This window comes from Camelina sativa, chromosome 5 (assembly GCF_030686135.1).
Source record: "Camelina sativa cultivar CO46 ecotype springtype chromosome 5, ASM3068613v1".
NCBI lineage: Eukaryota > Viridiplantae > Streptophyta > Magnoliopsida > Brassicales > Brassicaceae > Camelina > Camelina sativa.
In genome coordinates, this window is record NC_141884.1 from 3,248,899 (window position 1) to 3,262,610 (window position 13,712).

Consider the following 13,712-nt stretch of genomic DNA (forward strand, 5'->3'; position numbering starts at 1 on the left):
CCCCAACTGAAAAAAAGAAAGCAGGAGAAAATTTTGGTTTAAAAAAATACGAAAAATTTACCTTCCCATTAAAAAAGAAATTCCCAATTAAACAAAGTTGAAAACAGTATTTTTGAATAAATTATTTAAATATGAGACTATCTATTTTTATATAGAAGTAAATATTTACAAAATTTAGAATTAATAATTAACTGTATGATTTCCTTAATCCATTTTTTTGTAGAATTAATAACTTAAAATTAAAAATAAGTAAATAATATTATAATTTCGAATTTTATGAAATATATATATATATATATATGATATCCTTATAATTATTTTTTAAAACTTTGTATTGTTTTATAAATTCTGTAATTTTTGATAATTATCTTTTCACATTATTAATATTCTTTAAAACAAAATATATATATTTTTTTTGTAATCAAATTCCTCCTATTAAATATTAACGTTTTACACATGTCAAAATCTAAGATTGATAACTTGACACATGTCAAAATCTTGTTAATGACTAACTTTCAAAACCCAACTTTATATAATTAGATAGATATATAATTTTGTAATTGAAGTCCATACAAAATAATCACTTTAGCAAATATATCATTAAATTCAAATCATTTAATGAAGAAATATTAAAAATATTAAAAACTGACTAGTAAGGAAAGAAGTTAGCAAATATATCTAAAACTTTCAGATATATGTTTATTTAAAATATTTTCGTATTTTGGTCTAAATATATATGCAATTGGTGCTTTTTGTAGATCTTGGCTGCAATCACTTATCAAATAGTCCCTGCTGATACACAGTATGCTGAGATACCTCTTGCTGCTGTAACATACACACACCAGAAAAAGGTTCGTTTTGGTCTTCACTCTTTTGACACTTAAACTTCTGCATTTCCTATTGGAAACAGTTTGAGAAATTGTAATATCTCTTATTGTACAATGCTTTACCTAAGGTTTTATGCTTAATAGTAAATGTCTAGATCTTTCATACCAGCGTTAAGTGTTTTATAGAATTGTACACTTTTTTGTCTTCTTTCTGCAACTGGTTTTACACTTTTACCAAAGATTGCTAGGAACCTCGTCAAAACCTTAGGGTAAACTATGTTTATTATTCTTGGAGTTTATCTTATAGTTTGTTGGATGCAAACTATACCATCTTCTGATATTCGGTTTCTTGTAAATCTTTACGAATTATGCAAGGATATATAAAATTAGCAGAGGTAGACCACAAAGGAAAAGCAAAGAGTTTGCACATTAAGTCTACTATTCGAAAAGCCTTGTGTTTTCCCGGCGGTTCAACTCTCATGCTTTCTCATTTGTAAAAATGAATCTTTTTTACTTAATCCTGCAAACATTGAGATTCCCTCTTCATGGAAATATTAGTGCGAGGGATCTCCACAGTCAGCAAGAAATAATTATATTGCAGACAGGTCCTGTGGGTGGAGATTCGGTTAAACTTGGAGAGAGCGTTGGTGAAAGCGTATATCTTGACTGTAAGCTTTTAAACTACTTTCTATGATTAATACCCTTATTTTGTTTCAATTGTTTTCATCAAATAGCCTAAGAAAATGTGGCTACAAATAGATGAAGTAACTCACGCAGGTTCCTTTTGTGTAATACCATATTGTGAAGCATTTGAGTTTTGTTAAAATTTTCTGTTATAATGTGCCATATAGGTCTCTCCAGTATCAGAAGTCCAATAGACTCCAGCACTGGAAAGGAATACAACAACGTGAGTTCTCCAGATCAAGCTACCACAGCTGATAGTGAGACCAAATGTTCCACACCGGGGTTGAAGAGATCTTGGGAAGCTTCACTGTCTTCTCTGCAATCCAAAAGGATTAGGGCAAACCAGAATAATGACTCTGAGATAGCAAAACTAGACTTGACTCTCAGCTCTGCAAAGCAATCGAACGATGGTTCTTCCTCCAAAGTGGATATAACTAAGGATCCTCTTCCCACAATTTGCAAAAGAAACGATGTTGAACAATGCAAAGCGGTGAATCTTGGAAGCTCATCCAAATGGACAAGACTAACAAAAGAAGATGTCAAGAGATGTTTCATGCTAGAGTTTGACAGATCTGTAAGCTTGGGATTTATTATTCTTTTAGTTACTTGTATAGTTCTTATTCATCACATCTTTGTATTTCTCCTTTTTTTTTTTCTATCTGCAGGCATTCATCATTGCTTCAACATCAACTTCAGAGGAAATGCTCCAATGGTACAGAGAAAGAGTTGTATGGACTGACGAGAATATGATCCTAAAACTTATTAGGAAGGGGATTTTGACTCGCATTTATACACCAATGGTCAGTTAGTTTTACAATACCAAATCTAAAACATTACATGATCCTCTTGAGTTCTTTTGATCCAACAAAAATCTTTTCCAATCTTTTTACATGTTATAATCCAAGAGCTAAAAGAAGCAGGTGTTTTCAGCTCAGTGGTAACTTCAGCTCACAACTCTTCAAACTCAAGCATTACTAAGAAATCATCTCAAAGGAGACTGTTGGAGTATGATCTTGATGGTGAATCTCAAGCAGCCTCAGCGATACCTCCACAATCATCTCCGAGCTTCGAAACCATCCAAAATGTTCAATTTTGACTTTCTTGAAGGTGTTTACAAATTTGCAAGAGAGATGAGAAAATGTAAATTTACAAATTTACAAAGTTTACAAACCTTTGAGAGTCTTCTTGTCATCAGAAAGCTGGGTTATGATATAAATGACCACTGCCGCTATTGATATAGGACTCCTCCTGCAAGATCCCAAATAACGATCTTTCAGTTCTGCTATGTCCATCTTGGTCACGAGTATCTGGGGAGAGATAACTGAAACGTACCTTATGTCAAACTCCTCAGATTTTTGCACAGCTTCCTGAGCAGCTTTAACCGCATGGTTGGACATCCCGAGGTTAGAGCAGAACCTTCTCTGCAATATCAGCAAATAGAGAGCTATGAAACCACAATATCAGTACTAAGTTTTAAGTCAAGGTATAGGAAATCCTTACTCTAAATGGCAAGCCTCGTTCTCTTGAAGTGTTAAGTTTCTTCACAACCTCTCCATAGATGTATGCCTTTTTCTCATGAATGGGTATGTTAGCCAGAGCCACAAGTTCTTTGCCTGGAGTTGAGGACACTCGAGGACTTGAAGCCACCGGCACTAGTTGACCAGCATGAGCCTCTCTGCTTGTATCAGCGAAATTCGTTTTAGGTAGCATTAATATTCTGCTGAGGCTCTGAAGGAAGTCACGTTTTTCTTTTCTCCAATCCTCCTGCCAAGTTAATTCACATGCAATATATAGCATCCAAAACCTCTAATATATCCTGTCACTAAGCAAATCATCCATATCCATGAAAAGTCTCTTTAAAGATTATTGATTGCATAGTACAATTGACAACTTTTAAGTAGGAATCAACAAAACGCCTCTGTAATGAGTTATCAATCTTTCTATGCAAAAGCATAACGAGAAGAAACCAAATACTAGGAGGAAAAAGAAGTAACGAATAAAGTTAAAGTGGAAATATGGATAGCAAGAATACAAACCTCCAGCACTTTCATCATGTAGTTGATAAGAATGAATACGTAATCTTTATTTCTTATCTGAAGGATACAATGTTTATAACGGAATGAGCCTCCGGGACATCACCGGATCAATAACTCGATTCCAGAGCAACACATACGTCGCTAACAATCACCAAACAATGCATAAAACTGAATAACGAACAGAGTAAAGTCTTATATACAATCTTAGTCACGTGCTCCTTCCTCTCCTACGCTTCAGTCGCACGTGTCTTCTTCCTTGTGTACACTATGTATGGCTTATCAGTAGTCATTAAAGCTTCGAACATTATCCTTTTGGGCTTCCTGTATAGCTGATACCATAGCCATTTCATGAACCTAAAACAAAACAATAAACAACACACATCATAATGGCCATGCATCGCCAACCAAGACAATCAATCTATATTATAATATATGTAGTAAACATCCGAGAAACAAAAGTACCTGTTGCAGGTATTCTTCAACGCTCGTCGCCTCAGCAGGAAACACATCCTCAAATGTTGTCTTTGAAGAGTATTTAAAAACGGCAAAAAAAAAAAAAAAAAAAAAAATTAGAAAAAAACATCATATAGTGGCAGAAGAAATTAATCACATTTGAAAACAGACGGCGAGCTGACAGATGTGTAAGCAAGAAAGCAAGAGATGATGAATTCGTTTGCAAAAAAACAAAACTACTTATTCTTATCTCAAGGCAAAAAAAAACACAAAGTAATCCTTCAAGCACATTAGAAGAAGAATCACAACTAAAAATGAAAGATAGAATAAGACAAATATTCACCTTGAGCTCAAAAGATTTAAGATCACGAGCTAGTTGCTCTGCATTGATTCCCTCCCGTGCGAGTAGTCTGTAATGTCCAACAACAACAACAACCAAAAAAGACAACAGAATCAATGAACCATTAAAAAAGGAACCTCCTTTTGTTCTGTAACTGACAATGTGGTTTCTCAAACGTGTAACAATAATGCAAGAGGTGGATCCCCAAATAACGAAAGCTGCGTGATATAAATCCAAAAACCAATCTCCAGCGGGAAACAACTTTGCATAAACCATGTACTCTCATTAGAAACCATGTGATCTAAACGTTTTCAATGCTTTGTAAAGTCCAAATCCAATATCTCAGAAGGGGATCTCAAAAGGGGGGGAATAAACGAAAAAATCAGAAATGGGACTACCTTTCAGACATGGTGGCGATAGTTTTAACGGTTTGAATCAAAACACGATCGGAGTTGGAGTTACGGTTCTGCCACCTCCCGAGAGAAGAAGAAAAGAAATCACGGGAGGAACCATTGGGCTTGGCGATGACAGTGGTGAGAGCACTATCGGCGAGAAGAGGGTTGGTTGGACCACCGACACGGTTGGGATCGCTGTTGGAAGACTCATTAGCAAAGGTACGCCACTCAGAGGTCTCATCGATGGAGTGAGATTCCAAGGCAGCCGAAAATGCACCGACTCTCTTCTGTATTTCTATGGACTGGGAAAATGAAAACCATGGTGAAAATTCTATAAAAGACTTAGGCTCCAAACAATGTTAGATGAGAAGTTACTTACTTTGTCATATAATCCAGCTTCCTGACATTGATGCGCAGCTTCAACCAAGAACTGCTGTCGCAATCTAGAATCAGTAAAAAACCTTCCAAGCTGACCTTCTTCACCAGAACCTCTTTCCCCAAGCATAAAGTAAAGGCCACCTTCTCGAAGCAGAATCTCAGTCAGCAGCTGCTTCAGCATAAAGTTTCTCTGCCTCTGTTGATCCGTATTACTTCTTCCAGACCAAGCTAATTGTCCCCCACCTACAGTAGCAGCAGCTTGTGCATAATACTCTACCGCCATTTGGAAATCTCCATGATGCAAAAACATTGACCCATATTGCCTTATCATGCTAGATGCCTCAGCATTAGGATCCATCACACTTAGTTTGTGGCCAGTCCCAGAGCCTTCTGATAAAACGGAATGGTCCACTAGACAAATAGCTATATGAAGAGCATCGATATTATACCCTCCATCTCCTGCTTCTTTGGATAAGTGCATGATAGCTGGTAGCAACTGAATGCTGAGAAGCAAAACATATGGATATACCAAGGGGTCTTTACCATTCTTCGTGTAGTATGAAGGCTCAAATTTATTGAGATAGGCCTGAAGATCATCTAAACTGTACGGTGCAAGGCCATCATTCAGGACCACAGATGAAGATCCACCAGTGACGTCCCTTATGCATGATAATTTGAACCATAAGAAATCTTCAATTGTGTTGAATAGTGTAGACAGATCCCTCAGTATGCGCTCAATTTGCCTACGGGAGCCAGAAATGATGGTGTAGAGTAAAAGTTTCTTCTGCATGTTGACTGATTTTCCGCGAGTTACCTCAGCACCAGGAGTATCATAAGCGTCCTTAAAACACATAGCAGGCTGTACAAAAAGTCAAAACTAGGATCAGTAGAAAGCACACCCAAACAGTCAATATGAGGGTAGCCAGTTAAAATGGCTGCTGCATAAGAGGTAGAGTGCATACCGAACAAAAAGTTATAACAATTCTAGCTTGACTTCTTAAAGTAGTTAGGGGAAATTAATAGTTTTCAGCTAGACGTATCGACAGTAATTCAAGGAAAGTGAACTAGTACTAAGTTTTAAGTCAAGGTATAGGAAATCCTTACTCTAAATGGCAAGCCTCGTTCTTTTGAAGTGTTAAGTTTCTTCACAACCTCTCCATAGATGTATGCCTTTTTCTCATGAATGGGTATGTTAGCCAGAGCCACAAGTTCTTTGCCTGGTATTGAGGACACTCGAGGACTTGAAGCCACCGGCACTAGTTGACCAGCATGAGCCTCTCTGCTTGTATCAGTGAAATTCGTTTTAGGTAGCATTGATATTCTGCTGAGGCTCTGAAGGAAGTCACGTTTTTCTTTTCTCCAATCCTCCTGCCAAGTCAAATTCACATGCAATATTTAGCATCCAAACCCTCTAATATATCCTGTCACTAAGCCAATCATCCATATCCATTGTCTTTTTAAAGATTATTGATTGCATAGTACAAATATACAATTGACAACTTTTAAGTAGGAAACAACAAAATATGCGCCTCTGTAATAAGTAATCAATCTTTCTATACCAATAAGCGGACAGCATCAAGAGATAATGAATTCGTTTGCTAAAAAACAACTTAAAAAAAGAAATTTGTTTGAGGACCATGTGAAAAGAAAACTACTTATTCTTATCTCAAGGCAAAAGAAACACAAAGTATTCATTCAAGCACATTAGAAGCAGAATCACAACTTAAGATGAAAGATAGAATAAGACAAATATTCACCTTGAGCTCAAAAGATTTAAGATCACGAGCTAGTTGCTCTGCATTGATTCCCTCCCGTGCGAGTAGTCTGCAATGTCCAACAACATCAAAGACAATAGAATCAACACTTGCTTGTGGACACTAGCTACTCCCATTTGAAAGGTTGAGTAATGAAGGAACATTTCAATTGTTTCATTCTCCCACCCAAATTAGCACTCCACAACTGATTGAAAATATAAAACTGAAGGTGAAGGGGATTACCTAGTGGCAGCAATAGACTGAGAAGGAGCTTCGTTCCTTAGGGTTTTAGCCTTGAGCTTCTTCGATAACGCTTCCAACTGAGCAGCTTTAACCGCATGGTTGGACATCCCGAGGTTAGAGCAGAACCTTCTCTGCAATATCAGCAAGTAGAGAGCTATGAAACCACAAATTCAATGCAGCCAACAAATTAATCACATTTGAAAAGCTGAAGGCAAACTGAGAGATGTGTAAGCAAGCAAGCATACAAAGGAAGGAGTCTAATGTCTTCGATACCAATAAGCAGACGACAGCAAGAGATGATGAATTCGTTTGCAAAAAAACAAAACTACTTATTCTTATCTCAAGGCAAAAGAAACACAAAGTATTCATTCAAGCACATTAGAAGCAGAATCACAACTAAAGATGAAATGTAGAATAAGAGAAATATTCACCTTGAGCTCAAAAGATTTAAGATCACGAGCTAGTTGCTCTGCATTGATTCCCTCCCGTGCGAGTAGTCTGTAATGTCCAACAACAACAACAACCAAAAAGACAACAGAATCAATGAAACATTAAAAAAGGAACCTCCTTTTGTTCTGTAACTGACAATGTGGGTTCTCAAACGTGTAACAATAATGCAAGAGGTGGATCCCCAAATAACGAAAGCTGCGTGATATAAATCAAAGCAAGCACATACAAAGACCAATCACCAAGCGGAGACAACATTGCATAAACCATGTACTCTCATTAAGAAACCATGTGATCTAAACGTTTTCAATGCTTTGTAAAGTCCAAATCCAATATCTCAGAAGGGGGGGTGATAAACGAAAATCAGAAAATGGGACTACCTTTCAGACATGGTGGCGATAGTTTTAAAGGCTTGAATCAAACCACGATCGGAGTTGGAGTTACGGTTCTGCCACCTCCCGAGAGAAGAAGACAAGAAATCACGGGAGGAACCATTGGGCTTGGCGATGACAGTGGTGAGAGCACTATCGGCGAGAAGAGGGTTGGTTGGACCACCGACACGGTTGGGATCGCTGTTGGAAGACTCATTAGCGAAGGTACGCCACTCAGAGGTCTCATCAATGGAGTGATCGAACACCAACTCCGTCTCCTTCTTACAATCCGTACAATACGCATCCGACATGATTACAGAAGAACCCTATGTTTTTTTTTTTGTTTAACCAAGAAAAAATAAATTTAAAATCAACAACCCTAAAAAATCGATCAGCAGAAGAAGCAGTAGCTAGAACCAAAGTTAAGAGCAGAACTAGAGAAGTATTTACATTGACTTTCATGTCGTATGAGGCAGTGGCCAGGAAGTAGCCTTCTCGTGGTTCATACTTCACTTGAGACACAAGGTTAGCATGAGCAGGGATAATGTTCAATGACTTTCCCATTCTTAGATCCCAAGTAGGGAACTGACTATCCTCACCACCAGATGCCAAGTGATAACCATTAGGAGAGAAGTTCACTGAATCAAGCCCATAAGAAGCTGCTAATGTTCCAACTTGTTGAAATGCAATTCCATAGACACTGCGACTGTGACCTTCTTGCAAAAGCAGCTCTGCGCCCGTGTTTATATCCCGCAATCTCCAAGTTTTTGTCAAAGAAAAAAAGAGAAAAAAGAGAAAAAAGAGAAGACGGCACATGTTTTTTTAGTTTTTTTTTAGGAATTGCAAACCTAGAGCAAGAACCACTGCTGCAACAATAGAAGTAATCACCACAGGAGTATTGAGTTTTATGGCTGGGTTGCGTTTTTTAGAAAGTGTTTGAAAGTGATGAGTAGAGTTGAAGTTGATGTGAGCAAATTTGTTAAAGTTCAAGCCAAAACTAACATGCTGCGAGATTAGTTTTTTCTCCTCCTCAGGGACAAGAGGATTAGGAGGAGGAGGAGAAGAAGTCATCCTGTTCAAAAAACATCATCATCATCATCATCAGAGCTTATTTGAGGCGATTTTGGCGCCAAAATCAATTTGGGGATAAAGTTTCGCTAAAAAAAATTCACCTGAGAACTAATCTAATCAAATCTAGTGGAAAAAAAAAACCGAACAGGCGAAGTCACTAGAACAACGATCATCATACAAAAACAAACTAGGATGAACAATTAGGTAAGTAATCGATTTTCCCGCCAAAATCAATTTGGGGATTTCGCTAAAAAAAATTCACCAGGAGCCCTGAGAACTAATCAAATCTAGTGAAAAAAAAAACCGAACAGGCGAAATCTGAAAAACCTAGGTCATGCGAAGCTAAACGGGAAACCAAAAAAAATTTCGAGGTTGAAGATGAACCGATGTACCTGAGGAAAACAAACTTGCGAGTTTATTTATTTGAGGCTTGCGTGAGTCTTGTGATAAAGCTGAGACTGAGAGAAACACACAATTAGGTCAGCGAAGACGATGAATGTTCAGAGGGAAACGAAAAAAAAAGGGATGTTCAGAGGTTGAAGACGATGAATGTTTCTTTTTTCTTTTTTTTTTTTGTTTATAAGGGGAAAAAAAACGAATTAAGTTTCCGCGTTTAGACTAAACCGGTCTAATAACCGGTTTAGTTTTAATTTCTTAATTAGCTGATTACGCAATTAACTGAATTTTTTTTTTTTTTTTTTTTTTTTTTTTTTTTTTTTTTTTTTTTTGTTACTTACATGTAATTTCTTGATTACGCAAGTAAACTGAATTTCTAATTTCGTAAAAAAAAAAAAAAAAAAAATTAATTACGTTCCGCGTTTAGACTAAACCGGCTAATAACCGACTTAATTTTAATTGTTTTTTTTGGTTCACTTTTGTTTTTGCCTGAGATCGAGAGAGTGGGATAAAAATAAAAATAAAAATAAAAAGCTATAATATTTTTCTCAGACGAGAGAACGAGTTTAATTTGGAACTCAAATCCAGATCGTGGGGAACGAAACGAGCCCAACGAATCCTCCGATCCATGGCAGCTCGTAAGAGAGCTTCTTACGATGTACAACAACCCGTAACATGTTTTGTTCCTGTGAGATGCGTTCTGAGGCGTAACATGTTTGGTTTAAAAAAACTCAAATGTTCAAGTGTGAGTTTTTTTTTTTTTTTTTTTTTTTAAACTTATCTATCCATCTACTATGAATCTAGTAGTATCCTAGAGAGCAGATATAAGGAGCATCTAGCTTTAGTCATATTTGTTTTTAAAGTACCCTCTGTGGTCATTGCCATTGCTAATAAGAGCTGATATAAGTCATTACAGAGGCGCATATTTTGATGTTGCTACATTGTTTTCCAAGAGTGTTGGTAATCATTCTAACATGTTTCTTGGTTTTCTTTTAATCCTGTCTAGGCTGCTCTTACAGTTAATTTCTTATGAGAAAAAAGACATTAATTTTAGTAACTTAAACTCTTTCAGCAAGTGTTGAGGTTATATAGCAAAGAGCTACCTGACATGAGATACGCTTCAAACACTGCGAAACAATCTGCGTTTCTTGAGAGATGTGTCTCTAAAGGGTATAAATCTTCTCTTTATCATTAGTTCATAACCTTTCTTTAGTTGTTTCAAGTTGGACTTCTGTTGAGAATAAAACCCATTTTCTTAATCGCACTTATATTGCAGAAAGTATTGTTCATTGGTTTTGAAGTCCACGCTTGGTGGAGTCTCAGATGAGGTAATTAAGAACCTTTGGTGATTTTCTCTCGTTAGTTCTTGATCAGAAGCAGCTTAAAGATATGTATTTTCTATGAACTTTTCACAATTTGAAAATCTTATGCACTTAGGAGTTTGCTGTTTTGTTCCAATAGGCAGAATCTGTTTTATTTAATCTACCAATGCATCCCATTTAAGATTGTCTGCTTTACTGCATCTCAATTGATTATTTGGCGTGTGCTTTTTGTAGATCTTGGCTGCAATCACTTATCAAATAGTCCCTGCTGATACACAGTATGCTGAGATACCTCTTGCTGCTGTAACATACACACACCAGAAAAAGGTTCGTTTTGGTCTTAGAGCAGACACTGCCATGGATATTTATAACGACGAGTACTTCAGCTGGATTAGAGCAGACACTGCCATGGATATATTATCACAGGGTCATTGGAGTTTCAACTTTTTATCTCTTCGTTGAAGGCACTGCTGCTTCCCCAAATGCATCTCGAGTTTTGGAGACCATCCCTGTGAGCTTTCTTTTTTTTGTTACAATTGATCTCTGTTCGTGAATCCTGATTTTGTCTTTTATGTTGTAATTCACAGTGACATTATTTGTTTGCAGGGTGTAAATTTTATATACAGGACAAGAGAACTAGAAGAAGAGCAAGCTAAGAGGTAGTATTCTTGTGTTTTGTTTTGTCCTTAAGTTATGGATTTAGAGCTATCTAGGTAAAGATATGAAGGACATAAAGGAACCAACTGATCTGTTTTTCTAGACAAAGCCTAGAAATAGTGGTATAATTGATTGGTGTGCTATCTTGATATATTAAAAGTGAAATGGTTGTTGTAGAGGTGTTATTTTTGAAGTTCCATCTCATTTTGGTTTTACAGCCGGATATGGAATGAGACTTGGTTGGCGAAGTTTTTCTACAAACCGTGTAATTACGAATTGTTCGTGAAACAAAACTTGAATATGGAAATGGGCATCACTATGGCAAGGGTACTTGTTACGTTTGACTTATTCAGTCAGTCAGTCACTAGAAAAAAATGATAGAATAGCCAACTTTTTTCACATTCTCTCTCCTTTTGCTTAGGATGCTGCTGGTATGGAGTGGATACTGCATCTTGACACTGATGAGCTTGTACATCCTTCTGGAACCCGTGAATATTCCTTGAGAAATTTGCTCCGAGATGTTCCTGCAGAGGTGGATGAAGTTCTCTTTGCAAATTACGTGAGTTAGAAAAAAGTCTTTCAAGACATTGGAATTGTGGTTTTTCCTTCGGGTTTGGATAACTCGCAAATGTTCTTGTTTCAGGAGAGCAGCGTTGAGCGAGATGATATCAAAGAACCTTTCACTGAGGTACACAACATTATCATATAGAGCTTCCTATATATCTTGAGATGTATGCTCCTATGAGTATCTATAACATATCCCAAAGTGTTTTTTGTAACATGTAGGTATCAATGTTCAAGAAGAATTTTAAACATCTTCCTCGAGATGTTTACTATGGAAACTATAAAAAGGCAACTCGTGGCAATCCAAACTATTTTCTAACCTATGCAAATGGAAAATCTGCTGCTCGGATTCAAGATCATCTTCGGCCCAATGGTGCTCATCGATGGAACTACAAATGAAGAACCCAAAGTATGTTCTTGTCCTCTCACCTTGGCTTAGATATTCTTTTGCTTTCTTAATCTGACATTGATCCCATCTTTTTTGCGACAGCGTCATGGAACGACAAATGCCCTGTCTCCTGAGGGTTTGAGCTTTTTCATGTGTTCACGCATTTTAGATTTGTTGTGAGACTCACTTTTATCTCTTGATGATTTGTTATCTTCAACTTCTATTTGCGGTTTAATCCTCACTTCAGCTACAATGCTTTTGATGAATTTCTATTAAAAGCTTTGGGCTTCCCTACAAAAACGTGTTAACTGAAGACTTAACTCTGAAGCATCAATGTGTCCTTGTGTGTATGGTTCATCCTTGTGTCTGTAACTATAATTTCATTCTTTTTAAAATCTGTTGTTTCCCTTTACCTCTTAAGCCTCCTTACTTTGTTCGTCATTTTGTTTCTCTGTGACATGCATCTACCTTTCTTTCTTCCCCTTTTAAGTCAATAGACATTGCTCTTCCTTCGAAAAATAATCCATAAGGCCTGTTTCTGATCTGATACAGGTGATTTTGAGTATTGTACTCGGATCTTTAGGATGAATCAGAGAAGGTTGAGTCTCTCACTACTTATTTTGTTTCTCAAACATGGGAATGGTTTTCAGCATGAGGAGATCTACGCTGTTGTAAAGTAATTCATTACGATGGGAGCGTTTGCGGGTGCTTGTGAAATGGTCAGGTTGGCCAAACGAGGTTGTATGCCAGGCCAGCTTTAGGGTCAACCAAAGATATGGAGAGCGACCTGCTCTAAAGTCAGGGTACCAAGATTCTATATGACACTGATCAGCTTTTCCAGTGCAGAAACAGTTATCGAAATCTGCAGCTGCATGTCCGAGGGTTTCTGATGCAGACATGATAAAGAGTCTCTACAGACAAGTTTTGAATGGCCGGTCTGGGATTCGGATGACAAGGGTAAAAGCTTGGTTGAAATTTCTCTGACGCAAGTAGACAATATTCCCAGCTGTTCTCAGAGTGTCCCCCAGAACTTTTGATGTCCTAGCTAAAGACAGAGCCTTCAAACTTCATTTCTGAACCTTCATATTCTATCATTGCGAAGTGTTCAAGCAAACATGCATGAACTAAATGATTCAATTTACATACTTGTTTCTTGTTTTACTTAATTGTGTGTGTTTCAATCTCTGATAATGACACGTTTTATTCCACCACATCACATCAAAATCATAACTAAAAGGTTTAATTTTGACACACACTTTTGTTTTCTTGTCCGGAAGTAAATCATAATTAACAAAAAGGTTTTACAACAATTAGTACACATATGTTTCCATTTTACGATTCCAACAAAATTGTTACTCCCTCTCTGTTTCACAAAAATAAGTTATT

General features: G+C 37.0%; 2 protein-coding genes across 12 annotated transcripts; one reads left to right on the forward strand and one right to left on the reverse strand.

The window, feature by feature from the left end:
- Positions 1-3,573: 3,573 nt before the first annotated feature.
- On the reverse strand, positions 3,574-9,580 carry LOC147943228 (nuclear pore complex protein NUP93A-like). The gene is made up of 12 exons (XM_087513021.1): positions 9,392-9,580; positions 8,379-9,000; positions 7,938-8,254; positions 7,542-7,608; positions 7,111-7,241; positions 6,871-6,937; positions 6,218-6,481; positions 5,115-5,972; positions 4,739-5,037; positions 4,344-4,410; positions 4,010-4,069; positions 3,574-3,901 (listed from the first exon to the last, which is right to left on the reverse strand). Exons 2-12 carry the CDS (start codon positions 8,742-8,744, stop codon positions 3,827-3,829), a joined length of 2,571 nt encoding a protein of 856 aa, XP_087369147.1. The 5' UTR covers positions 8,745-9,000; positions 9,392-9,580; the 3' UTR covers positions 3,574-3,826.
- Positions 9,581-9,865: 285 nt separating this feature from the next.
- LOC147943229 (glycosyltransferase-like At2g41451) lies at positions 9,866-13,492 on the forward strand. 11 transcript variants are annotated; one of them, XM_087513034.1, is made up of 11 exons: positions 9,937-10,140; positions 10,312-10,355; positions 10,468-10,565; positions 10,672-10,723; positions 10,952-11,228; positions 11,324-11,376; positions 11,593-11,701; positions 11,796-11,933; positions 12,018-12,062; positions 12,161-12,347; positions 12,429-12,738. In XM_087513034.1, exons 7-10 carry the CDS (start codon positions 11,675-11,677, stop codon positions 12,335-12,337), a joined length of 387 nt encoding a protein of 128 aa, XP_087369160.1. In that variant the 5' UTR covers positions 9,937-10,140; positions 10,312-10,355; positions 10,468-10,565; positions 10,672-10,723; positions 10,952-11,228; positions 11,324-11,376; positions 11,593-11,674; the 3' UTR covers positions 12,338-12,347; positions 12,429-12,738. The 11 variants fall into 10 exon arrangements, 4 of the variants coding, with proteins under 4 accessions (XP_087369158.1, XP_087369161.1, XP_087369160.1 ...); XR_015598234.1 differs by lacking the exon at positions 10,312-10,355 and adding an exon at positions 12,879-13,492 and having other exon boundaries at positions 9,925-10,140; positions 12,429-12,502; XR_015598239.1 differs by lacking the exon at positions 10,312-10,355 and adding an exon at positions 12,879-13,492 and having other exon boundaries at positions 9,932-10,140; positions 12,429-12,502.
- Positions 13,493-13,712: the final 220 nt, after the last annotated feature.

Coding starts and splice junctions, on each gene's coding strand:
- LOC147943229 (XM_087513032.1), top strand. CDS start 11,675: ATGGAAATGGGCATCACTATGGCAAGG. Junction 11,702..11,795: donor TGGGCATCACTATGGCAAGG/GTACTTGTTACG, acceptor CCTTTTGCTTAG/GATGCTGCTGGTATGGAGTG. Junction 12,063..12,160: donor TCAAAGAACCTTTCACTGAG/GTACACAACATT, acceptor TGTAACATGTAG/GTATCAATGTTCAAGAAGAA.
- LOC147943228 (XM_087513021.1), bottom strand. CDS start 8,744: ATGTGCCGTCTTCTCTTTTTTCTCTTTTTTCTCTTTTTTTCTTTGACA. Junction 7,242..7,541: donor TTAAATCTTTTGAGCTCAAG/GTGAATATTTCT, acceptor CTGATATTGCAG/AGAAGGTTCTGCTCTAACCT. Junction 4,411..4,738: donor ATCGCCACCATGTCTGAAAG/GTAGTCCCATTT, acceptor TGGACATTACAG/ACTACTCGCACGGGAGGGAA.